Source organism: Petromyzon marinus, chromosome 37 (genome assembly GCF_048934315.1).
Source record: "Petromyzon marinus isolate PM22_M1 ecotype Great Lakes invasive population chromosome 37, UKy_Petmar_22M1.pri1.0, whole genome shotgun sequence".
In the NCBI taxonomy this organism is placed as follows: domain Eukaryota; kingdom Metazoa; phylum Chordata; class Hyperoartia; order Petromyzontiformes; family Petromyzontidae; genus Petromyzon; species Petromyzon marinus.
In genome coordinates this window covers 16,555,166-16,581,528 of record NC_133703.1, presented here as the reverse complement: position 1 = coordinate 16,581,528, position 26,363 = coordinate 16,555,166, and the positions used below count along the sequence as shown (strand labels likewise).

Below are 26,363 nucleotides of genomic sequence, written 5' to 3'. Positions count from 1 at the left end.
AGTAATAGCGCGTGCTCACGGCGCGGCTTACGGCGTGGTACCTGGCTATTTTTATTGTACGTTAACCCCACCGTTGGAGAGCCAAATTCTTCGCAAGCGCGCGAACACACAAACCCACAGACAAATTTTGTATAGAAGATGGTATTGGCACATTATTTTTTATTGAGCTGTGAATACATAAAAAGGCATGTTTATGTCTGCAGCACGGGTAGGAAACAAGTAGAATATCTGGCTAGAATCAAGATAAATGTGAGACATTAATTATTTTTTGCTGTGTTATGTTGATATGTTTGATTTGATAAATATGTAAATGTTCTTGATCTAATCACATCATTGGTTAAATATACATCCTGTCATATAAACATGATCATAGAATGTCCCTGTCTTGTCAGATAAAAAAAAGAGTGATGTCTTTATTACCAACAACAGGGCAAATTGCCAAGGTGATGTATTTCAGCTGTTTTGTCGGGAGGAGAGTTTTGCCTGTACTGTATGCATATAATTATCAAGGATCATACCTGAGTGCATTTTGACTTTAAATATCATTTTAGCACTGAAATCTGTAGCCAGTAAACTCGTTCTCACCCTCTAACCATAGAAATTCTTGGAAAGTACCTATTAATGTAATTCACGAGTCGGCTTATATTAATGGTTAATAAAATATCCAAACATGATTACATTTTCAAGCAATCTCAATACACTGGAGTGTCATAGTACATTTGGCAAGAGCCCGCTGTAATGAAAGCTCATGAGGTTTGCTTATACAACTGCATTTTGTCCTTTACATAGAGAATGAAATACTTCAATCTTGGAGTAATACTTCAATCGCTTCCATCAAAGAGGGAGGCAAAAGTGAATTGAAATGTTCGTACATCAAGAAGCTAATTGGGAATTACAACGAGAGACAGAAGATCATATGAACCAGAGAACAAGTACAAATTATAGACATCTGGTTGACTTATAAAAGTATGTGGCCTTGGGTAGGACACATCATTAGAAGAGATGATCACTGTTGGATGAGACTAGAGATTGAATGGCAACCAAAGGAGTGAACATGTCAAGAGGATGACAGCGGATCCGTGAGGGATGGCAATGATGTGTGGTGGCCTTTTAGAATTCATGTCCTGATTGAGGATCCATTCTACCTATCTTCCTTCTTGCGATCAATAAAATGAGTACCATTTCCCCGCCACAAGAATACAGAATTTTCTAAACCGACTCTGGACCCCCAACGAAGGTGATTGCTGCCGAATTATATTTTGAGCATGGGAAGATATTGGCTTTTAGTCGTAACTCGTAGTCAAGTTCGAAGCAGGCATGCCAGTACTGAGTAAGGCTCAGGATGATGCAGTTCAGTGGTATACCAACCTCAAGTTGAACATCTAATTGTTGCTCTATTTCAGGCCCACTAAGAAAGACGATGAATGTTCCACCCTTAATTGTTTTTTTTTTCCCTCCTTTGCTTGCTCCGTCTGTCCCAATCATTTCCGTTCCCTCCTGTGTCGTTCTGAACTCTGAGAAGTTAGTTGCATCATGGGCGTATTATAAATGTCCATCGTTGTTAACTTACGTCCCTTTGCTCATTGCAATATTTGTTTTGTTTACATTTTATTCGTTGAAACAGATTCTAGACCGTAAGAATGGCGAGATTGAGGAGGTCAAGTCCCTCAACCGGAGGAAGCAGAAGGAGGCAGACGATACCATCAAGAAGCTGGAAAAGAAAGGTATTTGAGTTACACTTATAATATACATGCAGTACCATTCTCTTCAAATAGCCTCGTGATTAGCCTAGACCAGGGGTCGGCAACCAAAATAACAAGAAGAGGCATTTTTTTCAAATTTCGTAAAAAAAAAAACAATATTTCAAGAACCACAATGCATGTGAATATGAGATCGTGGTCCGTAATAAATTACGTCATCGAACAGTCCTTAAAGAGCCGCTTACGGCTCTGGAGATACAGGTTGCCGACCCCTGGCCTAGCCGATACGAGTTCAGTGGGTAACAATGGTTAGAGATCTTGTGGGATGATTACCAAACACGCAAGGCATAATGCACATCTATGAATGCTTACTCCATTGCAGTTAAACTTATCATTGATGTGTTAGAAAGTTTGCAGTAAGAACACATCAGGATGTTGTCATAATTGCATCACCCCTCGTGGTATATTTACAAGAGCCAGTAGGAGTAAGCGCTGTCTTTTCGATGAAAGAGCCGAAGCGTCAATGGTACTGTCTCAGAGACTGCAGAAAACAACAGGTTTTTTTTCGCGTGTAAGATGCAGGTTAAAATAGTCTTCATTTGGTCCTCATGAAGAGGCCATAAAGAGTTGCAATTTAATTATAAAATAATTTTTTTAACTTGCAACATGTTACACACGTATTAAAGCTTTCGTGACTGCAAGGATTCATCTTCTTTGGTTCTTTCGGTAAAGTCACGTAGAATGAGAATAAAATAATAAATTGATAAAATAAAATAACACAATATTCTCACGACGTTTCGGCCACAACACAAGCGGCCTTCATCATCCTGTCCTCCAGACAGGACAGATGCTGGTCCTGTCCTCCAGACAGTCTCGTCCCCTTCACCTGATGAAGGCCGCTTGTGTTGTGGCCGAAACGTCGTGAGAATATTATTGTGTTATTTTATTTTATCAATTTATTATTTTATTCTCATTCTACGTGACTTTACCGAAAGAACCAAAGAAGATGTTACACACGCTATTGGTTTTTAAATGAATGTACTGCGTTGAATATGCATTCATTTAAATCCTTGCGGGACCAAAGACCTGCACTTTTTCTCTCCCTAAACACATGAATGTATTTATTAATGTTGTTTGTTGTGTGAGCACGTGCATGTGTGCATATTTCCTCCAGTGGGAAATGGTTGCACAGTGGTTAGCATGCTGCGAACCCGGCGACCTGAGTTCGATTGCCGCTCACGGCCACCGACATCGGTGACAAATATCTGAACCGGTTCCGGGCCTCCCTTCGCTCGACTCAGCTTGAAATGAGTGCCCGATGTGGTGTATAAACATCGCCGCTGGAGAGGCAAAGATGACTTGGTTGTGGTGGTGGTCGCCCACTCCCTCGTGTGCCATGTCGGCCTTAAAAAGCTACATGAGGGGGATAACTTTCTTGTGTTTGATTCCTCGCTATCATTGAGGGATTACCACTGGTGGGATGGCCAGACCGTCGCATTTTTCTGTAAATGTGTCCGTGTGTGTGTTAATGGGGAGCTGTGGCGCAGTGGTTAACACACTGCGATACTAACTCTATGACTTGAGTTTGATTCTTGGCCGTTGCTAACATCCATGGAGAATGGTATCTGAGTCTATCCTGGGCATCCCCTTAACTGAGTACTCGGAACATCAGCATTGCAGAGACAAAGGCAGCCGGGCATGGTGCTGGTCACACCACCTCTTCATCTACTGTGTCGGCCTTCATTGGTGTTTTCAAACAGCACTTCCCCCAACAGTATGTTGAAGGCTATTCAGGGCATCTTTGCCTTTGCTCCCTCCAGTGCAGGCCCTCATGTGGGAGGCCCAGGTTCTACAGGAGAGCAAAGACAGGGAGATGGTTGACCTGGCGAGAACTTCTGAGCACAACATTGAAGACCTCAGGTCCCAGTATGAGAGCAAGGTTTGTTTACAATGAACAGGGCATGCACATTATTACGTTACGTGGGAAAAGATGAATATTTTTAACATCTTCACCCACACTTAGAGAATTCTGCTTAAATTTTTTTTTTATCGGATAGACATTTATAGAACTGCGTTAATATGATTTAAAGCTTTCGTGACTGCAGGGATTCATATTCTTGGTTCTTTCGGTAAAGTCACGTAGAAGGGAAACAATGAAATAATAAAAATATAAAACAATAAAATTATCACGACGTTTCGACTGCAACACAAGCAATCATCATCAGGTGTGAAAACCACAGCTGCCTGGGTAAATTGGTCAGCACACATTGGACTTCCAAACCAGAGGTCACCTGTTTGTTAAGATAAAAAAAAACTAAAGTTTTTATATTTATTTTACCAGATAAGGCCCACTGGATTCTATTTTCAGAAGCAACCTGCCCACAAATGATAGCTCAACGAAGTGGCTTATGTGGAAAATTATTGCAGCCAAATAAATACTCTAAACGCATGTTTCTAAATGTAGAGGGACAAACCGGAGGACCTGGTGAAAACTTCATGCCACCAGGGGAGAAAGTGCAAACTCAAAATATACAGGTGTCACGGTCGGGATCGAACCTATGACCTGCATACTTGACGAGGTATTGAACATCTCGCCACTGCACAGCAGTTGAAACAATAGGAACGTTTCTTAAATCTTACCACCTCCGTCCACGCAGGAGTATAAATGGACACGTCCCAGTTACTCAATCGGTAGGTCGCGTGTGGTGAGGTGACTTGCATACTCCCACGTCTTTCTAGACATCTGGCCAGAGTAGACAAGGAGGCCAAATTCTTTCCAGAGTTGTTCTATTGGAGACGCTCCAGCCAGCATGAGCAAGCAATTCCAGGGCTGCTCTTTTACCTTTTGTGTTAATGTTTCACCCATTTTTTTTACATGCTTTTGTTGTATAAAAAAAATAAAACGTGCCTACATTAGCGTAGTTTTACTGTGGTCCTTTCTAAGTGATTTCTAGGATTTTTTTTCCTGCATGTAAAAATATAGACTTTTATTGACAAAAAATTTTGAAGTCCATATTTATTTAACTACATAAAGAGTGCTTTGACGTTAGAAGTTACTAATGGACGTATATAAAAATATAGTCATGCATTCAAGCCTGTAGTTATTTTAAATTAATAGCCAAGTTTCAAAACAGTTTGTCTGCCTTGTATAATGGACATGTGCTTTGATGTGCTAGATCACATCAACGCTGAATTTGATGTAAAGTGGGCATTAAGTTGACATCATTCTCACGAGTATGCCACATGCTGTGCTACAATTACAGTCCAAATTTGCAAATTACCCGCATCGACTAATTTGGAAAAAAATCTCTTTGCCTTTGACTACTTGCTATCACTCTTAACAAGATGTAAACGCCTCTGTGGCTCTATTCATTATTAAGGACATTGGGAAAAAAAAACCCCCACTCTAGTTCATTACCAATCTGTCCAAGCAGTGTTTTGGTTGGAACACACGGCTCGCAGTCGGAAGGTTACTAGTTCACATCTCTGTCGGGGGGTTGGCTCAGGCCATCAGTCTTCTCAGGTCAGTAAAATATAGCAGTGCTGTTTTTGTGGGAAGTCACACATTGGTGGTCCCTGCTGTTGATAAACTTGGCCCCGCCATGGGTTTGTGGAATTTACGTTGCTTGCTCAGGGCCACCAACAGAGGACGATGGCTTTCCTGCCAATGCCCGCTTGACCAGGGAGACATCGTTTTTAAACCAGATTTTCACATCATATTTTGTTATTCTTTTAAAAAGTTATTTCGGAAAAATCGAGAGGATAGGTAGAAAATGATTTTCCAACAAAAACTGTCCTTGCAACACGGCGTGGAAATTTTGATCTGCTTTATATTGTGGCATGTCAATGTATTCAGGACACAGTGAATGCATTTTAATGAAATAAGCTGCATTTGTCGATGTTAATCTGATTAAAGACTTATAATTTAGGATGCTGTTGTAAAAGCAATGCAAAAATAAGAGTACATGATGCCACTATAGGATGAAGAGAAACAATTTCATTTTGGAAAAAGACAAATTACTCATCTTATTTGAGTGAAAGCAGGAAAAGTTTGATTTTAATAAATTTATTATTTATTTCCTACTTCTTAATGTAAACACTGTAAACATTGCTTGCATTGGGAATTGAGTGACAATGTACCCAAGGAACATAACAATGTCCCTAAAGAATAAGGTTTTGTCGATCAGAATTATGCTCATTGATAAAAGAAATGCAAACAAATAAAAAAATTAGCACAGAGACATGAGAAAAAATGCACGCTTAGAATTGCATTGATCGACAGGAAGAGGAAAGCATGAATTAGAGAACACAAGTTAGAGGCATCACATTGGCTTAAGCAGGATATATCACAAGAAGGGATGATGGTCAGTGGTTAAGACTAACAAGAGAGTGGCATTCAAAGAAGGAAAGCATTCCAAAGAGAAGTGGAGCGAAGAAACAACTTGCGCATGGGTACTCATTGGATTGCTACATCACAGTACCCTGAGGCTTTGGGGCGGCCTTCATCCAACATGGGATTGATCGCGGCCGATTGATGATGACGATGAACAATGTACCCACAGCTTACGGAGGCCACGTCGGATTTCGAAGTGGAGAAGCTGCAGCTTCAGAAGCGCCACACGGATAACATCCAGGCTCTGTTGGACGACACCAACACACGTCTCGCGGCCATGGAGGACGAGTATTCGTCACAGGCGCGCGCTACGGTGGGAACATGCGGCCCCTCCAGCGCACAGCTCGGCCTCCCCCAAGGGAGGCAATGCGTTGACCCTCACTGCTGACCCTCACGCTTGCTAACGCTACCCTTCCGCCTGGCTTCCCTCCCCTGGCCTCCCACCCCAACCCCGGCGCACCCTAACCTCTATCGGTAACCAAGGCCATATGTCTGAGCGTAACATTACGTAAACCCCTTACCTGTATGATAGTCTTGATTTAAAGCTTTTGTGACTGCAGGGATTCATATTCTTGGTTCTTTCGGTAAAGTCACGTAGAAGGGAAATAATGAAATAATAAAAATATAAAACAATAAAATTATCACGACGTTTCGACTGCAACACAAGCAATCATCATCAGGTGTGAAAACCACAGCAAGAAAATTTGAAAAAGTGGCGTTTTTTTTAACGTTAGCACCACGGAGAGCGATTTGGCAGTTATTCAGATGAACGAGTCCATCTATGTTCGGAAAAGAGGAGGGGGGAGACGAAAATAATGGATGCGGTCTGAAAGCCACCGTAAGCGTGAACAATCAATTAAGACCCGAAATGGTTTTATCAAATCCTGCCAATGATTGCTAAGCCAGAATCCATTTTCTCGGTTGAAATTGTCTCTGTGTTTGTATATGTGGATAGCCTCATGAACAAATCTCTCATGGCCAGATGGCTTGCAAAGAACCTCTGTCTTGGAGAAGTCAATGTCATGTGAGCCTACTGAATTATAACAGTGATCTGCCACGGCCGAGGTGTTGGCCCTACCTGTTTTAGGTCTGCTTTGTGTTCACGAATGCGGTCCGGGACATGTCGTTTGGTTTCTCCAATGTAACTACTACCACAGAGGCAACTTAGTTTGTAGACGCCAGGGTACTGTATGTCCGGAATCACATCTTTTACAGACGGAACCAGATCACGGATTTTATGTAATGTGTTGAATCGGACCTGGATCTTGTGTTTGTTCAAGATTTTGGAGATCTTTTTTGTGATCCCCACAATGTAGGGTAAAGTGATGGTTTTGAAAGGCTCCTCAAGAGGGTCCTTCTTCATGGTTGGAGTGATAGCTTTGCGGATTGTGTAGTCGGAGTAACCATTAGCCTTAAAAGCTTGGTGTACGTGCTTGAGTTCACTGGCTATGTGTTCCTGGTCGGATATGCATTGGGCTCTATGGTGCAGAGTCTTGATGAGGGAATTCTTCTGGGATGGATGGTGGTGGGAATCCAGTTTCAGGTAAGCATCCGTATGGGTAGCTTTCCTGTAGACAGAGTGGCTCATTGAACCATCAGGTCTTTTTTTTATTAGGACATTCAAAAAGGTAGCTTGCCATCTTTTTCGACTTCCATGGTAAATCTGATGGCTGGGTGTATGGAATTGATGTGGTCGAAGAATTGGTCTAGAGCAGGCTGGTCATGTGGCCAGATGACAAAAGTGTCATCCACGTACCTCTTCCATAAGGTTGGGCGCAGAGTGGCAGTCTGGATGGCGTCAGTTTCAAATTTCTACATGAAAATGTTGGCTACAACCGGAGATAGGGGGGAGCCAATTGGGGTGCCCTCAGTTTGTAGAAAGTTCCATTCCAAACTGGCTCATTTTCTGTCTGAAATCCTGCGGCCTTTCACTGCAAAAACCACCTCTGCGGTACATAATTCTACTCACCTGGTATCGACAATCACGGGTATTTCCCTGTCCCCAGACGACCTGCTTGTCAGTTTTGATGTAGTTTCCTTATTCAGTGTGCTGACTGGCACTCAATAATATATATTTTAAATTTACTGCAAAAATATGACGAAACATTACCAAATAAGTTCATTCTTGTAGAATTTAGTTAAATTTGTTTTATTTACATGTGTTTGTGTATATATGTGAAAGAGTTCCATACGAAATGTAAGTGTATATTGTGTGTGCTTTCATAAATATAAAAATAAATAGCCCATGCATATGAAGAGTATTACTGCCATATATTCAGATATCGTTAGGTTGTTTATTTTGCTCTCAATTTTGATGGGCACTCGGAGAGTAATTTTTCTGGGAAGCCCTATGTATCGCGGCTTTCGTAAATCTTCTATCAAAAACTTCGTACAAGCAGCAGTTGTTGGAAGCGCTCGGCCTCGGCGCTTATGCCGAACAGTTCCAATTTTTTTTTTGCTGTCGTCCCGGCTTAACTTCTGCCAGACGCCCTCGCATTATCTGTGGCGTGTCAGCCGCCTCTCTTACCGAACAGATTAAAAAAATCCTGACCTCCGAACGTGCCTTGGCTTGCTCGCGCAGGGTGGGATCGTTTTGGCTCATCCTAACCCACTGCCTTCAAAGTGACTTGCGCTCATGCGCTCTGAAAAATGCGTCGGGCACGGCAGGGAACACAAGAGTCAGCTGTGTTCCCGAGAAGGAATTGCATTGCAGTGCGTATTTTTAATTATTTTATAAGGTCAGGCATAAATCAGGCAGCAACAGGGGGGGAAGGAGGTGCGGTTAGTTTGGGGGGGGGGGGGCAAATATAGGACAACGAGGCACTCTCACTTGCCCACCAACTACTGGGCCCACCCTCCCGCCCCCCCCCACTACTGCTCAAAGGCACAGGTAATGGATTACTCTCAACACAACATGACATTGTTCACATCTGGATACAATTCTTCAAAAGCAGTTGTTTAAGTCAGCTTATGGTCTGAAGGCTTGATGCGCGTGCCTTTTAAAATCATAATTTGGATTACTCTCAACACAACATGACATTGTTCACATCTGGATACAATTCTTCAAAAGCAGTTGTTTAAGTCAGCTTATGGTCTGAAGGCTTGATGCGCGTGCCTTTTAAAATCATAATTTGTATCGTGGCTTTTTGCAATACAGATTTTTATTTTACACAATTACAGACAACGCAAACATTTTTGCAACATTTCAACATTTTCATTTATTTGGTATAGCCCTGTGAGCCATTCGGCTCTTGAATCGGGTGCAACCGCAACAAACAAAAAAACAAAAACATGAACAAGAAAACATCTTAAAGTGATTAACGCAAACCCAATCAACACCATTGTCAGGGGGACCCTTTGATTTTGTTTGGATGATTACCCCCTTTTTTGAGTTTCGTTCAAAGATTTAGCACTGTCACTTTGTAAAATGCATTTCCAAGGTTACAACGTGTATGGACATGTCAACGTTTAACTTGCCATGAACGATGTGTGCTTTATTTTTTTGTTGCAAGAATCATGTTATATAATTAAAAAAAATACAAGGGGATGCAGACATTGCTTCGGGCATTCATATATTTCGTCACATATATACAAGCGTAGAGTTAAAACATCGTGAGTAGTGGTTGTGAGAATTGCTGAAGTTTGTCAATACATTATTTAAGCAAGCATATTTATAAACACTCATCTCTTATAACCTCGTTTTTCATGAGCAATTGCATTCATATTTTCTGTTCTTTTTGTGGCCAAACAACATAATTCATGTAGACCATGAAGGAAAGTTTGATCTTTGGATATCTGTAGCAAATTATATTGATGTTTAATCAGCCTTAGCATGTTTTTGGTGCGCATTCGGATTTTCGTTTGCAAAACAGATTACATTTCGAGGAAGTGAAACCACACATGTACATTTGTATTGACTTCATATGGAAAAGATTACAGGCCTGGTGATTGAACATTGCACGAGAACAAGCCCATTTTAAGATGGAAGGGCGCGTCTCAGCACGAGCCCGTATTCTCCGAGAGCAGAGCGGTGTAAGAGGGGTTCAAACTCCTTTCCCTCCTGCCCACTTCGTTTTATTCCTTCCTGCTACAACAAAAACAAAGATCCCCGTTATAGCCAAAGTTCCGCACGAAGGGGGTGGGTGGCCAGCAGCCACGATCCGGACGTTACAACACACGTCTTAACACATGTGCTCCATCAATTCCTAAAACGCTGCGTGTTTTTACCAGGGACAATAAATGATTAAGTGACTGAAAAATTACGCAGCTAATTAACTGAAAAATATTCATAGTCATCTAAAATTAGAAAATCTGCAAATAAAATCGCAGGAAATATTGGTTTTCAAAACCGAAAAAAACATGTTGGGGATGTTTAACAAAGTAGTTTTGCATATGATACTGCATGTCTATAGTAGGAATCTCTAGTTCGGCTGTGATAGTGGCACCAGGTATTGTGTGTAAGGGATACAGGCATTCTCTTTTCTAAAGTCACCTGCGGAATGAGCATAGTGATCGCCTTTACTCATGTGAATGTAATGAAACACAATTTAATGGGAAACAATTCCCATTAAAATACGATCATAAATTATTGCTTATAGACTTATTATAGGTTTGGCTAAATATCACAATGCAAAATCCTCCTAAAAATGTTTTGGCACTCAGTGATACTTTCCTGAATTAATAAATAAATTGCATTGTTACTTTGGCAGGAGTTGGTATGACACTGTGATGCCACTGTCCTATTGTTGAAAATTATCAGGTTCTTATAAGCAATGTACATTCAAGTGCTCTATGAAGAGTAATCTGAGAGGTCCATAAAGCATATCAATTTCATGAAATTGCACATCTGTAAAGATACCATGGTATGGTCTAGATAAGAGTAGGGCATTGTATGTTGGTGGTCAGTGGTTTTGGAATATTCCAAGAATTCCTTGTTATTGCTCAAATGCTCCTTTGCCACTTAATCAATGCTTTATTATGTTAAAATGCATAGGGCCTTCTTTGCACTGAAACTGACAGATATTCATTACGATTGTATGCAAAAAATAATATAAGCAGGTTATCAAGCAAATTGTGATAAGAGCAAATAAGCCAAGATATCAGCCACTAGACACTGCCATAAACGTCTTGTAAGCTATGAATCTTACCATTTACTATAGTGGTAAAAAAGTATTTCTTTCACAGTTTGACGCATAGCATACATAACTTAAAATAAGTTGTAGAGAGGGTCCCTGGCTGTAACATCGGTAATTCACCACCAGTGTTTCAAGCAACCCTGACTGCTGATGAGACACTATGTTGAAACCAGTCCAGAGTTTTCTTGCATTTGCTGAAAAAAATATGCACTCCCAGAGGGCCATGCGGCTGACAGGTTGTGTAAGGAATACTTTTTTTATCTTTTGTGGAGGGACAGATATATGAAGGAAATATTGTCAGCATATTTATTTATTTTTTCATTGAACACAGAGTCTGGTTTACCAATAGACAACCACAAAAAGGAATGTGTTATTCGGTTAAAAAAAGAATTGCAATTACTTTTGGTGGAAAATGTACCATTCAGTGAGATTCGATTTTAGAAGCAAGTTGGAAGATTGGTGTACAGCTATTGCTATGCTTGTGAAAATAAATTCTTACATTTTATACTTGAAGTGGTTTAATTTGGCTGGTTGGTGCTGTGGTTAGCACACTTTACTCAGAATAGGAATGTTGTGTGCAATTCCATTTTGGGATACGTTTGGGGTTAACCAAGCCTATAATTCCTCTATGGTCAATACTATTTTGTACTACTTTGTGGGAAGTGAACACTGGATATTTATTAGAGTGGCTCCATAGCTTCCAAATGTTACATTTCTACCACTGGCTCTATGCCCCCAACAGAGATGAGCGTCCTCCGATTTCTCAATTTAGCAGGGAGGCACTTTGTCTAGACTATACACGCATGAATAGTTTCAACTGCTTTAAATTAATACATTTTTACTGTTTCATTACATTGCCCAGGTGGAGCAGACACGAGAGCTGGAGTCTCGTGTCCAACAACTAAGTATCGAGGCGGAGAGGAATTCATCACTCGGACAGCGGCTAGGTCAAGAGAAGGCCCAACTGGAGGCACAGTGCAGTACGCTAAGCTCAGAGCTGGAATACAGCAAGAGCAGGTAGAGGTTACATCAGCACGGTAGTCCTAACCAACACCTTTCAATAGAATGTGTCTGCTTAGTAATTGCATAATATATTATAGTGGTACGTTTTAATGTAAGGAGATTGTTTGCTTGTGTGAGGAGCATTAAACACCCTGTGACCTAATTTCCAAGACTTGGCCATTTGTGTACACCATTGTCAGCCCAATTTCAAATGTTTATATGTCCTACAGTCAAACGGAAAAAATAGTAATATTGTCCGCGTTATTATGAAATTTCACTCATAAACACTCAGATAGATCACTGCGATTAGACTAATTCATTATTTTGGCTCTTACCTTCACTTCAAACATGAATTTTATCATCATCATAAGTGATGATTATCCACTGCTGGATGAAGGCCTCCCAGATCTATCACCATCTCTCATGGTCCCGTGAAATACACGAGCCGTTTTCATTGCTCCCATCTCCGCAATGGACGCATTTTCAGGCACGTTCCTTCTTTTGGCTGCCACTCCATGTTTAGTCTCGACCACCAGCCACCATCCCTTCTAGCGGCTTATAAAGCGATGACATGTTGTGAGTTTCGCTCGCAAGCGAGAAAATAATTCTGTGCACATTTCCACATAGTTAAATAATGGTAATGAACTCCTTTCACTGCCAGCAATCATCAGGTTTTATAAAAAAAAAAACTACAGGCAATGATCCCATTCACAAGTGAACTGCATCCACTTCAGCAGAGAACCTACGCTGCTACCCTCTTGTTGCGGGCCAGATACGCAAGCTTGGAGCAGGAGAGCCAGAGGGCCCGGCTGGTACTGGAGGAGAAGTTGCAACAGTGCCGGGGGCGCCTGGAGGCGCAGCTAGAGTCGCTGAAGCAAGACAACGCTCGTGCAGCCTCCGAGGTGACAAAACACGGCATAAACCCTTCTTGAAGTAATCTGAAATTCGAGAGCATAGACACCTCCGAGGTGACTGCCTCTTATACAATAAAAAAAAACCTTGGGATTCATACAGCATACGGACGTGACAGCACTGCGAGATGCTGTGGAAAAACGGTGGGCGTAGTTATTTTATAGAGAGAGGCAGTCAGGCATGTATATATATGAACATGCCCAGCCCTTCCTCGGTCCGTTGCTGGATGAGGGCCTCCTTATGCCGTATGGGTAGTTGGTGACAGAGCGCCTCGGTTGCCAGTAGTGGAGAGTGCATGGAGGGGTGTGGAGTGAGATGTAATGAGAGGTGGGCATGGGTAATTATATGAAAAACGTAAGCGTATTCAACAAAATCATAGTTTACGTATTTTTTTCTTTCTTTCTCTAACATGCTGATCATTCAGGCACAATGGCCTATAGTGCAAAGCGGCCAGCGGCTAAGGATGCTAATGATAGCAGAGCAGATAAGAACGTGTAGATTATATTGGGCAAGGCTACAGAAACTTGGAAAAAGAGATGATGGGAGTAACAAATTGAAGTCGGTGCAAGCCAAAGAGGATGAAAACATGTTGAATTGTACAATATGGCTGTTGAACACAGTTGTTAAATATTACATTGCTGTGGTGGGGGTCAGCCTTTCCATAAGATGACCGCTGTTTGACGTGCCACAAAGCGGTATTCATTTTATCAGCCACAGCAGAATGATAGCTAGTCTGAATCAACCACAGACCAGGATTTTAACTGTGAACCTTCTTCCAATTGGAAATCAAACACCCAAAGCACCGTGTCACCCGCTCTGAGAATCATAATGCACCACACTGTTTGATTCAGCGTTCCAAGGCTGTACCGCCAAGATGCATTTTATATTTGTAAACATTTTAGTGAAGACAAAAAAAAGTTACCTGATTTTCAACACTGCCAGTCATTATTATTAATATTAACAAAAAGCTCTCCAATATACTAATTCAGACCACGTATAAGCATGCCCTTTTTGTGTGGTTAATTGAACGTTAATATGTTCAGCTGTCGACAGACTGCACATATGTGCCATTTTAGTAGCTACGCTTGAGCCTTTTATGTGATGTCGACAAACTTTTAATCCCATTTGGCGGCTTTCCTTTGTAAACACAGCATGTTTTTTATTCCATCACCTGCAACCGTGAAATTATTTTTTATTTTTTAAATATAAACCTGTTATACATGACCACTGGGCAGTCAATCTAATGAGTGTAATTGTAATATTTTTCAAGTCTTTCTCGGAATTATGATGTGCATCAAATACATGTAGTCAATGTCTAGCACATGTACACATATTTTATCATGTTGAATGGAAAGAACTCTAACACATTCACTACATGCTTTGTTTTCATGGTTAGCTCTTAAAAGCTAGGTAATAGCTAATGTGTTATTGGTTTATTGACTCATATATTGGGTCACAACATTCCTCGATGCTCAAAATGTTCATTTAATCAAATCAAAATTGGTTTGAAAGTATATTTTACAGGTATTTTGGTACCTATTTGGATGAATGTTCCACTCACAACCAGAATGAACATTTATATTTTTAAATATATGCATTTGTTAATCCACTGCTGGATGAAGAGCTCCGGAAGCTATCACCACCTCTCATGGTCTCGTGATGCACATGAGCCACGTTGCTCGCAGAGGTTGATTTGACCGTATTTTGCCACACTGGTCGTTACAGGTTGATAAAGGGAAGCGATCTAGAACCAAATTATTTGGGTCTTTCGGTAAAGTCGCGGAGATAGGTTCAAAGAAAATGACAGAAAACTACGACGTTTCGATCGCAACGCAAGCGGTCGTCAACGCAACGCAAGCGGTCGTCAACGCAAGCGGTCGTCAACGCAGCGCAAGCGGTCGTCAACGCAAGCGGTCGTCAACGCAACGCAAGCGGTCGTCAACGCAAGCGGTCGTCAACGCGAGCGGTCGTCAACGCAACGCGAGCGGTCGTCAACGCAAGCGGTCGTCAACGCAGCGCGAGCGGTCGTCAACGCAAGCGGTCGTCAACGCAGCGCGAGCGGTCGTCAACGCAAGCGGTCGTCAACGCAACGCAAGCGGTCGTCAACGCAAGCGGTCGTCAACGCAGTGCAAGCGGTCGTCAACGCAAGCGGTCGTCAACGCAACGCAAGCGGACGTCAACGCAAGCGGTCGTCAACGCAGCGCAAGCGGTCGTCAACGCAAGCGGTCGTCAACGCAGCGCAAGCGGTCGTCAACGCAAGCGGTCGTCAACGCAGCGCAAGCGGTCGTCAACGCAAGCGGTCGTCAACGCGAGCGGTCGTCAACGCAACGCGAGCGGTCGTCAACGCAAGCGGTCGTCAACGCAAGCGGTCGTCAACGCAAGCGGTCGTCAACGCAAGCGGTCGTCAACGCAAGCGGTCGTCAACGCAGCGCGAGCGGTCGTCAACGCAAGCGGTCGTCAACGCAACGCAAGCGGTCGTCAACGCAAGCGGTCGTCAACGCAGCGCAAGCGGTCGTCAACGCAACGCAAGCGGTCGTCAACGCAAGCGGTCGTCAACGCGAGCGGTCGTCAACGCAGTGCAAGCGGTCGTCAACGCAAGCGGTCGTCAACGCAAGCGGTCGTCAACGCAACGCGAGCGGTCGTCAACGCAAGCGGTCGTCAACGCGAGCGGTCGTCAACGCAACGCGAGCGGTCGTCAACGCAAGCGGTCGTCAACGCGAGCGGTCGTCAACGCAGTGCAAGCGGTCGTCAACGCAAGCGGTCGTCAACGCAAGCGGTCGTCAACGCAAGCGGTCGTCAACGCAAGCGGTCGTCAACGCGAGCGGTCGTCAACGCAAGCGGTCGTCAACGCAACGCGAGCGGTCGTCAACGCAAGCGGTCGTCAACGCGAGCGGTCGTCAACGCAAGCGGTCGTCAACGCAACGCGAGCGGTCGTCAACGCAGTGCAAGCGGTCGTCAACGCAAGCGGTCGTCAACGCAAGCGGTCGTCAACGCAACGCGAGCGGTCGTCAACGCAAGCGGTCGTCAACGCAAGCGGTCGTCAACGCGAGCGGTCGTCAACGCAACGCGAGCGGTCGTCAATGACCGCTTGCGTTGCGATCGAAACGTCGTAGTTTTCTATTATTATTCTTGGAACCTATCGACGTGACTTTACCGAAAGACCAAAAGAATATTATTAATTCCTGCAGTCACGAAAGCTTTAAGTCAAGATCTAGAACCAATTTAGATATCACTTGCCACTAATATTAGCCATGGCTGAGAATTGAACTCGGGTCACGTGGTTCAGAGTGCAGTCCACTAACCACTGCACCGCCATTCCCATTGATTTTTTTTATACTCCTTATACATCTGAACTGTATTATATTGTATATAAATAATCTGGTTGTGGTGTGGTTAGAGCACCCAGCTCTCCATTGTGAGGTTGTGAGTTGAAATTTCGGTCAGAGATCAAGTAGTCCACTTGGTCTATTATACTGGTAGGAACCTCCTGGTTCCACCAGCCCACAGTCACATAGTCACTTGAAGATGTTTTCTTGTTCTTGTTCGTGTTTTTTGTTTGTTGTGGTTGCACCCGATTCAAGAGCCGAATGGCTCACAGGGCTATACCAAAATAAACTGAAACAGGGGATTATTGTGTCCGTCCGTCCGTCGTGCATCCAAAAATGGGACTGGTGGGGCTGGGTGGAGAGGGGAGGGTGGGGCTGGGTGGGGAGGGAGGGGCTGGGTGGGGAGGGGAGGGTGGGACTGGGTGGGGAGGGTGGGGATGGGCTGGGTGGGGAGGGTGGGGAGGGGCTGGGTGGGGCTGGGTGGGAGGGGTGGGGCTGGGTGGGGAGGGGCTGGTCACCCCGTGGTGCCCTTATAAAACTGAACATTTAACCTACTCACGCCGGCTTGTGCCCGCCCTCACAGTCGGGCATATTTGCGGAATACACCACGTGGTGCCGTTGACCCTGGCCATTGACCGAGCAACCAAACGTTCCTACCAGCTCCCTCCACACGAATGTGTTTCCTCAAGTGTTTATACAATACATACCAGTTTTATGGGAATTCACCAGAGGTGATCTCCAATGGGAATGTAGAATTTTCACGGTTGGTTTAGGACCGGCGACAGGGATGAGAGCCCTAATGCTCTTTTGAGGAGGCATAGACTGTGACTTGGATGTTGTTGCAGATCCTAGGTGAACTATTGTTTTGTGTGAATGCGGGACCATTCGTAGGCAACCGCTGTCATTGAAGGCCTCGAGAAGGAAGTGTCGGAGCACAAGGGATCGCTCAGGGAAACCGAGCTGCAGAAACATAGACAGCTCAGGGTAAGAGCTACTCACATGACCAAGGTCACTTGTAACATGAGCACACATTGCCAAACGTGAACTTATAAGCGCTTTCAGCGTGTCTCGTCGTGTTTTACTTTTACACATCCATCACAAAATCGACTCAATCCTGTGTTTGTTTTCTTGGTGCTCCCAACTCTTCCAAACCCTCTGCTTCGTTTTGGAAGAGTGTCCTGCTTGCCTGTCAAAAATAAAAGAGGCCCCCAGGCACGCGTTTTGTCATTTGGTGCGGTGTCACCCCTGCCTGCTTGTTCACGAACTTTGATGAGCGATTGGCGACCGGTGTCGTCCAGCCGTTCAGCCGTATTGGTCTGTCGTAGACGACATGGGCCATAGGAGGGGTGCCAACTTGTGACGGCCGCTATTGACAGCTGCAGAAGTAGCGCGAATCCCTAAATGCGGCCGGCAATGACGGACACCGAGGAATGCGTCGCGAAAACCTCCAGGAGAAAAGCGCCGCGTAGTATGCGAGGCATTCGGGCTGCAATCTACAACGCCGTGTTCGATGAAATGAATGCATTTATTTATTTCCGTTTAGCACAGAAGAGGCTCGGTGTGTAAGCATGTCCCAGTAGCGTGCTAATATTAAGGGCACCCTGCTGACATGTATAAGCCACCTCCAGCATCTAACATGCGTTTTGAAACCCATCCGGGCAGCCGCTGATAGAAACCCACAGAACGGTCGACATTCTTTGGGGTAAAACTCCGTGGATATTTTTTTTTTAAACGCAGCAATCATGGCACACATTTTTTAAAATCTCAGTTTGCAAATTACTTCTTCAACTGTAAGTCAGTGGCACCTAAAAAACTAAAATTAACAAATATATTTAAGAGGTATTGGTTCTGTGGATGTTTTTTAGTCAATGCCGTTGACGTTAGTCTGCATAACGTAGAACACACAGTAGGTGACAGCATTAGTCTCTGGAGATTGCAATGTGTAGGTAGTCTTTGTCACTGGCATGCATAAAACCACTTGTGTTCAGATTTAATTCTTAAACTGTTTCAAGTTTATGATATTTATGAGATAGTTTGCCATTTGAGGAATGAGACCACGTTTGAGAAATTATGCTCTTGTACTCTCTTTTCAGACATTTCTATCAAGGGGTTTTCTCTGTCTCGTGCTTTTAATGCAAATGCAATGTCCAGCAACAACTACCTCTTGCACATAATATTGTAGACTTAAATAGAACCTGATAGTGTTGTGGCTAGCGCACTTGTCTCGCAATCAAAGGTTGTTGAGTTAAAATCCTAGCTTGAGGTTGACTCACCCAATCTCTCTCTAGGGTCAATTATATGAGAACCCGAAATATTGAATTTATTTTAACACACTGCCGTAGCAAAGTGGAGAATTTACCATTTGCTTAGTGCTGTAAACAAGATGAGTGCCTACGCCATCCTCGTGTGAGCAGGAAATTACTTTGATTTTGTATAATTTTAATACATTGATGGTCGGGCTTGAAAGGTAGTGCAGTGGTTCAAGAATTATGCTACACACCCGGTGACCTGAGTTCTGTTTATAGCTACTGCTAACATCAAGTATTGAGTGATATCAAAACTAGCCTTGGCCCCTGTCCTTCAGCAATTCACAGCGACTCTGTGTGGTGAAATATGGCCAACAACCCTAATGATCGACATGGCATAGGGAAGCCTTCATCCAGTCGTGGATTGTCAGAAACTTTTTACTTTTGACCATACACTGGTTGATAATGTACAGACTAGCTTTAAAGACACCTCCCCCTATTCATTGTCAAACAAATAGAAAACATTTTCCCCTATCGCACTAACTGATTAACTCAATTCAGTGTGCAGTGCTAGTTTTGGCTCTCCCTTGGTCATAGTCTCGTCAAACATGATTCCTGAGACAAATAAGTTTTCAGCTGTCTGCCCTGGAGAGCTTTAAAAGAAACAAAATATACAAGGGCAAGAAAAAATGAGTTGGTGAGACTTCGTGCGGTCCAACGGTGTCATTTTACAAATCAAGCCTACTGAGGGCCATTAGCATCGTTGTGTCATGGGGTTCATTGAAGGCTCGCTGTCTCCTCTGTGCGCGCATCAGCAATCCCTGTTGTGTCTGTCCTAATCATTGTGGCAGTGCGGTGCTATTTTAGACACTCACCCCAGAGTGACAGAATTCAGCTGCATGGACCGCATTGCCTTGCCTCAGGTCACCGAATAGCATCCGTCTTGCCTGCCTCGAAAAAACAGGCGTCGCTGTGTGGTTTTTTATAAAAAAAAAATGATGCATCTTACATACATTGTTCTGACAGTTGTGTTGTGAAAAAAATTTCTTGGCATAATTTCACATTTTGCTGATTTTAACCATGTAAAATGGTCTAATTTTGTAGCTATTGTGCTTGTGGTTTATTGGGATTTCAGGTGCAATATCCAGTTTGGTCAAATACTCGATATGATTTGATTATCAGGCTATTCATATGAAAAGCAATAATATACATTTACCTAAAGTCGGTATAAAACTGGCACCGCCTGTGAAAAGAGTTACTGTTAATTATGTAAACAAAAAATGACTCTTGAGAACAATGGAGATGTATATGTAAAAACAACACGTAACATGATAGAACGGTGACTAAATCCTGTGCCGTTCTGACAATCGCTTCATTTTTATATGAAGCATTTTTATTGATTAACATCACATACTAGGTTACACTTTTGGGGATCAATTTGTGTCAATGTAGAGAGTAAATGTATTGCCTGTCGTGCCTACTTTGTCTTTTATGTGTTTTGTTTTGTCCAAGGAGCAAGAAAATCAATTCAAACAACAAATTATTGAGTTGGAACAGCTCAGTGATAAAAAGGTGCGTTCCCAACAATTTATCCAAGTAGATAGAAATCTTTCTTATTTTTGCGTCTTACTTTTCTGCCTTACATTTCCAGTATCTCCAGTACCTTCCCCAATTAATGTATGCATGCTTATCTCTAAATAATAAAACCCTTTTCAGAGATTTTAAACGAGAAAAAAATGTTTTCCATTCAACATTTTCTCAATTGATTCAAATTTACAAATGGAGTGGCGGCACAGTGATTAGACCACATCACCACCATCACATTTAGAACCATAAACATTGACCTTGTAGTCGGGAAACTTACCACTATGACAACCTTTATCAACCGTTACTAATGCAACCACCACCACCACCACGTAATAATCTCCATTATTAGCATAGGCGGTGGTGGGCTTGCAAAGGTCACTCTGGGATCATGTGCATGAGACAGACAGCCTGGCAACCAGAGATCTTGGCCGTGGCCATCATCGAGTAATATCTGAACCAATCCTTGAATCCTTCCCCCTACACCGAACGGCACTGACCAGCTTGGTGCAGTATGGCCAAACAACTCCCACGACTGACATGGAATGTCTGTGCTTCCTGGGGTACACCTTTAGGCAACAGCCGGCCGTATTCTGGATAGAGATTAAAATAAACGAATCTGATGAAGCACCTTTATATCGATTCAGCAAGGTCTACTTTAAAAGTACATTTCTTGGAAACTTTTGACATACCTTACGGCTTCAAAAAAAGAGGCCCCAATCTGCATTCACCCATCGATTTGAAAAGGCGGTTTGTGTAAGAGAAGCTCGCGGTAATTGGGAGTAGCGTGTGTGTCTGCGGGCTGAGAGATGCAGATTGAATCTACTGGTTTTTTTCTCCCAGATACGATCCGTGCAAACTGAGTTGGAAGAAACCAAGGCTGAAGCGCAGAGAAAAATACGGCAGATGGAAGATGGAATCAGGTGCCGCCCCCCCCCCCCAGCCAATTCCTGATATTATTGCTAGCTTGCTTACATGCTCTTTATTTATTTATACGTTTATCAATTTATTTGTTGATTTTTTTAGGTGTATGTTCACTTGCACATCTTTATATATTTGAAGAGGTTGAACGCGACCCCCTCTGCGTGTTCATTAACTTTTAGCAGAAAAATATACATTAGGCTTACGTTTCCACACTGGCACTTCTTAAAGGCATCGAAATATGACAAACTCTGAACCTGATACACACTCTGAACCTTATATGGGGTACGATGTTCAATACAGTACTTACATATCTTAAAGTCATGGTGTAATTGCAACAGCTGATCTCAAAGTAAATTAATTTCGTGTTGAAAATAGTTACGGATCAGTTAGAATGTGAATTTTTTAATGTAAAATGTCATAACAGTGACCGTGTTGCAATGCAAATATCCATTTGGAATATTTGGTATACTTACTATGAATGTAAATCAACGAAGCTTTCGGCAGTAAGTCAATCTATCAGCCATATAATGGCCCTGGGTGAGGTAATTATATCTGCTGTTGTGTTGCTTAGCACTTGGAAAATTTCACCGTGGTATGCCCAGAGGCAAATATTTGGGGGAATTGATGTGCTATGCCAATTAGATGTTAATCTGTGAGCTATTGTACTGTGAGACATTTAATAAAGAGGGGGGAGCAGTTGCATAGTGGTTAGCATCCTGCACTGTGAACCCTTCAACCTAAGTTTGGTTCTCAGCCGTGGCTAACATCAGCTTCGAGTGATATCCACTTAACCGATCCTTTGACTCATCCTTCATCGATCCACACTGACCATTCGTGATGGACTGGACTCATAAGGGCACGTGCTAATTAATGTGCAGACTCACTGGCATGCAGCAGTATGGTCAAGCACCACTCTGTGTATGGACATGTAGTGGGGAGGCCTTTAGCAGTGGATTGACAGAGGGTTGTTAACTATTAATATTATGATATAGGCTGGAGATTTTAATTTTTTTGAGCAGTCCTCTTTTTCCCAACATAAATCTTGCACATTCACGTGGTTTTGTCAATGCATCTTGTTATGAGCTGAGTGTTGATTACATTTAAAATTATATTTGTGCCTTTTAAAAACCTTTCCACGCCTTCAATTTTGGCATCGCTCTGTGTAGCCACTGCACTTTAATTGCATAAAAAAACTTTTAAATTGAAGGCTCATGTATGAAAAAGATTTAAGAAATTAATATGAAAACTAAGTTGAAATTAAGAGTGATTTATTTTATATCAATTTAGATGCATCGGATCCATGTCTGTTTAATTGTGGTGTTTATTACCTCGAGGTAACTTGGCGGATTACTTATTAAAAGTGACTTCCCTTATTTGGATGGAAACCTAGGGCAGTGTTTGTGAATGCACAGTGGATTACTCTTGTGAACGATTTTACAGGGCCTTTAGCCTCCGCTGAGTAACAAATTCTGCATGTGTGCGCTGTGGTTAGAGTGCTAGACTCGCCATCAGAAATTTCTGAATCAAGTCAGCGGTCCTGGAGTTGATAAATTCATGATACTTTGTGGAAAGGTCAAAAGGTATTGTCCTGTTTAGTAACTAGGAATGTAGAATTTCCACCACTGGCTGCAGGGTTGCCCATGGTATTAAATGATCCCTTAATGTTCTTTGAATAAAGAGACTGTTTTACTTGACTTTGAAATGCACCATCAACTATAATCCAGCCTTCCCAAACCTGTCACCATCTTTCATGGTTTTGCAATAAAACCATTTATTTTATCGGCCATAAATACAGAAGTGAGGGTAGTTGGTGGTTTCATAAATTATTAAGATGCCGGCATTTGGCCGCAGAGATGGATGCTTGGAATTTCATGACAAGACAGGATGAGCAATGGAGAATTCTAAAATATAACATGGCAGATACGTTTCGTAGATATGATGAGGCAAAAATGGTCATGCTGTGTGGGTTGTGTGTAGGACAGGGGAGGGTCGATTGCCTACACAGACATTAGAATGGTCAGCATATATCCAGTGACCATGGGGGAAGACTTAGGACCAGATGGTGGGAGACTGTTCCGGCAGATCTTGGAAGTCACGTGTCTCCTGTACAGCAGCTGCGCATTCTGGCAAAGCCCAGAAAGTGTTGGCATGGCACGGTGGCATTAATGGCTTTGGCCATGATTACATTTTGATTTTGATAGAACAACAACAATATCAATCAACAGTTGGAATCTTCCCACTGAATTGTCACATTGTGCCAGCTCATTTGTAAGCACAATAACCACCAGGCTTATGCAGCTGCCCATAAGGACATTGTAAACCTTTTACAGGTCATAACTGTTGCTGTGGATGCTGTGCTACTTTTGTGGGAGACAGAGAGAAGGAGGAACGCCACACCAGGGCCTTAGAGGCGGAGAGGGCTCATGCCCAGCGAGCAGAGGCTGCCCTGGATGACTTCAAAAAGCAGGTGGAGCTCAACGCAGAGAAGATATATGGCGAGATGCGACATCAGGTGGACACACCCTCACGCTGCTACCTCACAGAGCTTTTGACATCCCCATATTTTGTCACCCAAAATTTGTATTTAGACTGCAGGGGTAATCTGATGAGCTACGAAGCTCTTTTTCACAGATGTCCAGTAGGTGGAGGGGGGGTCAGAAAGTTACAGAAACATTCCTTGAAAGCTACTGTTGAGATGTATTTTTTTACTGTTTATTGTTTATTTGTTACATAGTCAATGATGATGTATGATAAACAGTCTTGGGTCTCCAAGACCAGTCCTAAGCCTCGAGACCGGCTGGCGGAACTTTTTTTAGATCGTGACATTAATGTCGGCTTCTGGGTTCTGGCCGTGAGTATCCTCCATCCAAGAACGTTTAGGTTATGGGTGTTTCAAATTGGTCTTGTGTACCTAAGTTTGAAAGTGTTAATGTATTAGCCCTGTCCATATGCCTGTCTGTCCATAGGAGGAGATCACAATAACATGTAAGATTAATAAATATGAACAAAATGATACGAAACTTTTTTGTGTTATTCGGGACTCACCATAGAGAAAACTGGTCAAATTTATTAAAAGGTTGCCCAAAATTTTGGGGATTTAAAACAGTGTTTAAAGGACAACCCTTGTCGGCAAGGCGATAGCCTCACATGTTCGATGCGAAAGAAGTTCAACATACATGCATACGTCATAAATTGGACTCCACTCCCGATGATGTTGTCATCATCCTGTGAGGTCATACGTCATGACCGACCTTGACGCTGACCTCCACATCATGGGCTCCCAGCCTTGGCCTCGGCCTCGGGCTCGTAAGCCACGCCCTTGAATTGAAGGCTGATCATTCATCTTGTATTACGACTACTACTAAACATATTCTAAGCTCTTTCGGTAAAGTCACGTTGAAGGGAAACAATAAAATAACATGACTTTACCGAAAGAGCTAAGAATGTGAATTACTGCAGTCACGAAAGCTTTAAATCAAAATACTACAAAACATGTACACATCACGCTAGTTCTGGGGCTATTGCGTTTACTTTCAGTGAAAGGACACTTCAGTTTTCAAATTTCATTATTATTGTACTTCCTGTTGTTTGAGTGCAATAAAATAACAGTACCTGTTATTGTCTGCATGCAGGTGATCCCCATTTATGTATGGTGACCTGTATAGGCATGCATTTAAACAATTATTTGAAGATTCACTTCTAATCCTGTTCACGTTCAATGAAATCGCCTGCATGCATATCGCAATGAACTCATCACACAGCGCAATCCATCCCGAGCACTGCAATCAACTTGCTCGCACAGTGAGAGGCTCCCCATTTCACCCAACCTGCGCTGACCAGCGTGTTGAAGTATGCTCATGACCGACACAACTTGGGGAGCCCTTCATCCAGCAGTGACATTTGCATAGAGCTGAGAGAGTCTGTTTGATTTAAACACCCTACATGTTGATAATTGTCCAAATATAGTGAATATTGTTCCATATCAGCATTCATAGATGTTTGATGAATTCTGATGTGCAGAGCCATTGCCCACAATGTTATGTTGAAGTAATTTTTTTTCTATGTTTTAATGCAGTGTAAGTAGTGAAGTTATCGATGTTTTTATTTTTGTCCATCCAAGTTGTACTTTTGTTTCCGTTTCCAATTTAAATATAATATCAAGGAGGGCAATGGACAAGTTTACAAATAACTCAATGTCAAAGACAGAGCTTTGTTAAAAATAGTGCCTGATTTAATGACAGAATCCTAATGTAAATAAAGCCATGCATTTCTCTTCACCCGACGGTTGTAAATATAGGCAGGAACAATGTTAAATTTAGGCCATTGTGAAACACTGCGCCTATATTTAACGGTTTACTCCAAAATGGCACCGTTAAATATGTATGTGCTTTATGTATTCTCCATGTGTGCATGCAGTTAACAATGTTATTTGTTGCACTATGGCCATTGTTACATAGACATTTGTAAACCAGATCACAAAAACTTACAATTATATTGTTAAGGAAGAATACTTGCGTACACATTTTCCAGGCCTCCTTTGCAAAAGAGAATATCAATCAGGCTCTCGCGTGCTTAAATAAAGAACATTTATACAGCGCATACACACATTGAAAAAAAAAACACTTTTATAAGGCCAAGGGGGTGCTATGAAAGAGTATTTCATACTTGGACTCACAATAAGAATGGTTTAACTTCAAGTAATGGTTGGGGTCACCCTGATCCATCATCCCTCCAATGTTGATAAAAATAAGTACCACTTTGTGGAATGTCAACATCGTTTGCCCAGTGGAGATACTGGTCCTTGACTTTGGACTGTGGAATTTCCCACAGTTCACGGCCGCCAATGGAGGATGAACTTTGCTCTGTTCTTGTCCAAGCAGGTTAGATTTCCTTTGATTTGACTTTACAGTTTTTTTAACGAAGATAACATTTATCTAATTCAGTTTTTTCCGCACCGTATATATGTTTTTATACAAGCCACAAGGAGATGACTTTCTTTCCCAAATCGCGCACTGTCAAAAGAAAGCTCGGTTGGAACGCTGAGACGGGGTGCAGAGCGGGTTACGCTCATCAGCTACGGGCTGTTAATTTTATTCTTTGCACAGCTTACATTTACTCGCCAGTTCATAAATGCAAGGTTA

At 42.6% G+C, this 26,363-nt stretch overlaps 1 protein-coding gene across 2 annotated transcripts in view; it reads left to right on the top strand.

Annotated features, from left to right (window-relative positions):
• Nucleotides 1–26,363, top strand: part of LOC116949692 (centrosomal protein of 112 kDa) — a 128,063-nt gene that overhangs the window by 37,954 nt on the left and 63,746 nt on the right. For both annotated transcript variants that reach the window (XM_076072337.1, XM_076072338.1), the window contains exons 10-18: nucleotides 1,625–1,724; nucleotides 3,521–3,639; nucleotides 6,263–6,406; nucleotides 12,091–12,245; nucleotides 13,003–13,132; nucleotides 17,360–17,452; nucleotides 20,227–20,286; nucleotides 21,142–21,221; nucleotides 23,599–23,734. In XM_076072337.1, the coding sequence (XP_075928452.1) occupies nucleotides 1,625–1,724; nucleotides 3,521–3,639; nucleotides 6,263–6,406; nucleotides 12,091–12,245; nucleotides 13,003–13,132; nucleotides 17,360–17,452; nucleotides 20,227–20,286; nucleotides 21,142–21,221; nucleotides 23,599–23,734 (1,017 nt within the window). The remainder of the gene's footprint in view (nucleotides 1–1,624; nucleotides 1,725–3,520; nucleotides 3,640–6,262; nucleotides 6,407–12,090; nucleotides 12,246–13,002; nucleotides 13,133–17,359; nucleotides 17,453–20,226; nucleotides 20,287–21,141; nucleotides 21,222–23,598; nucleotides 23,735–26,363) is intronic.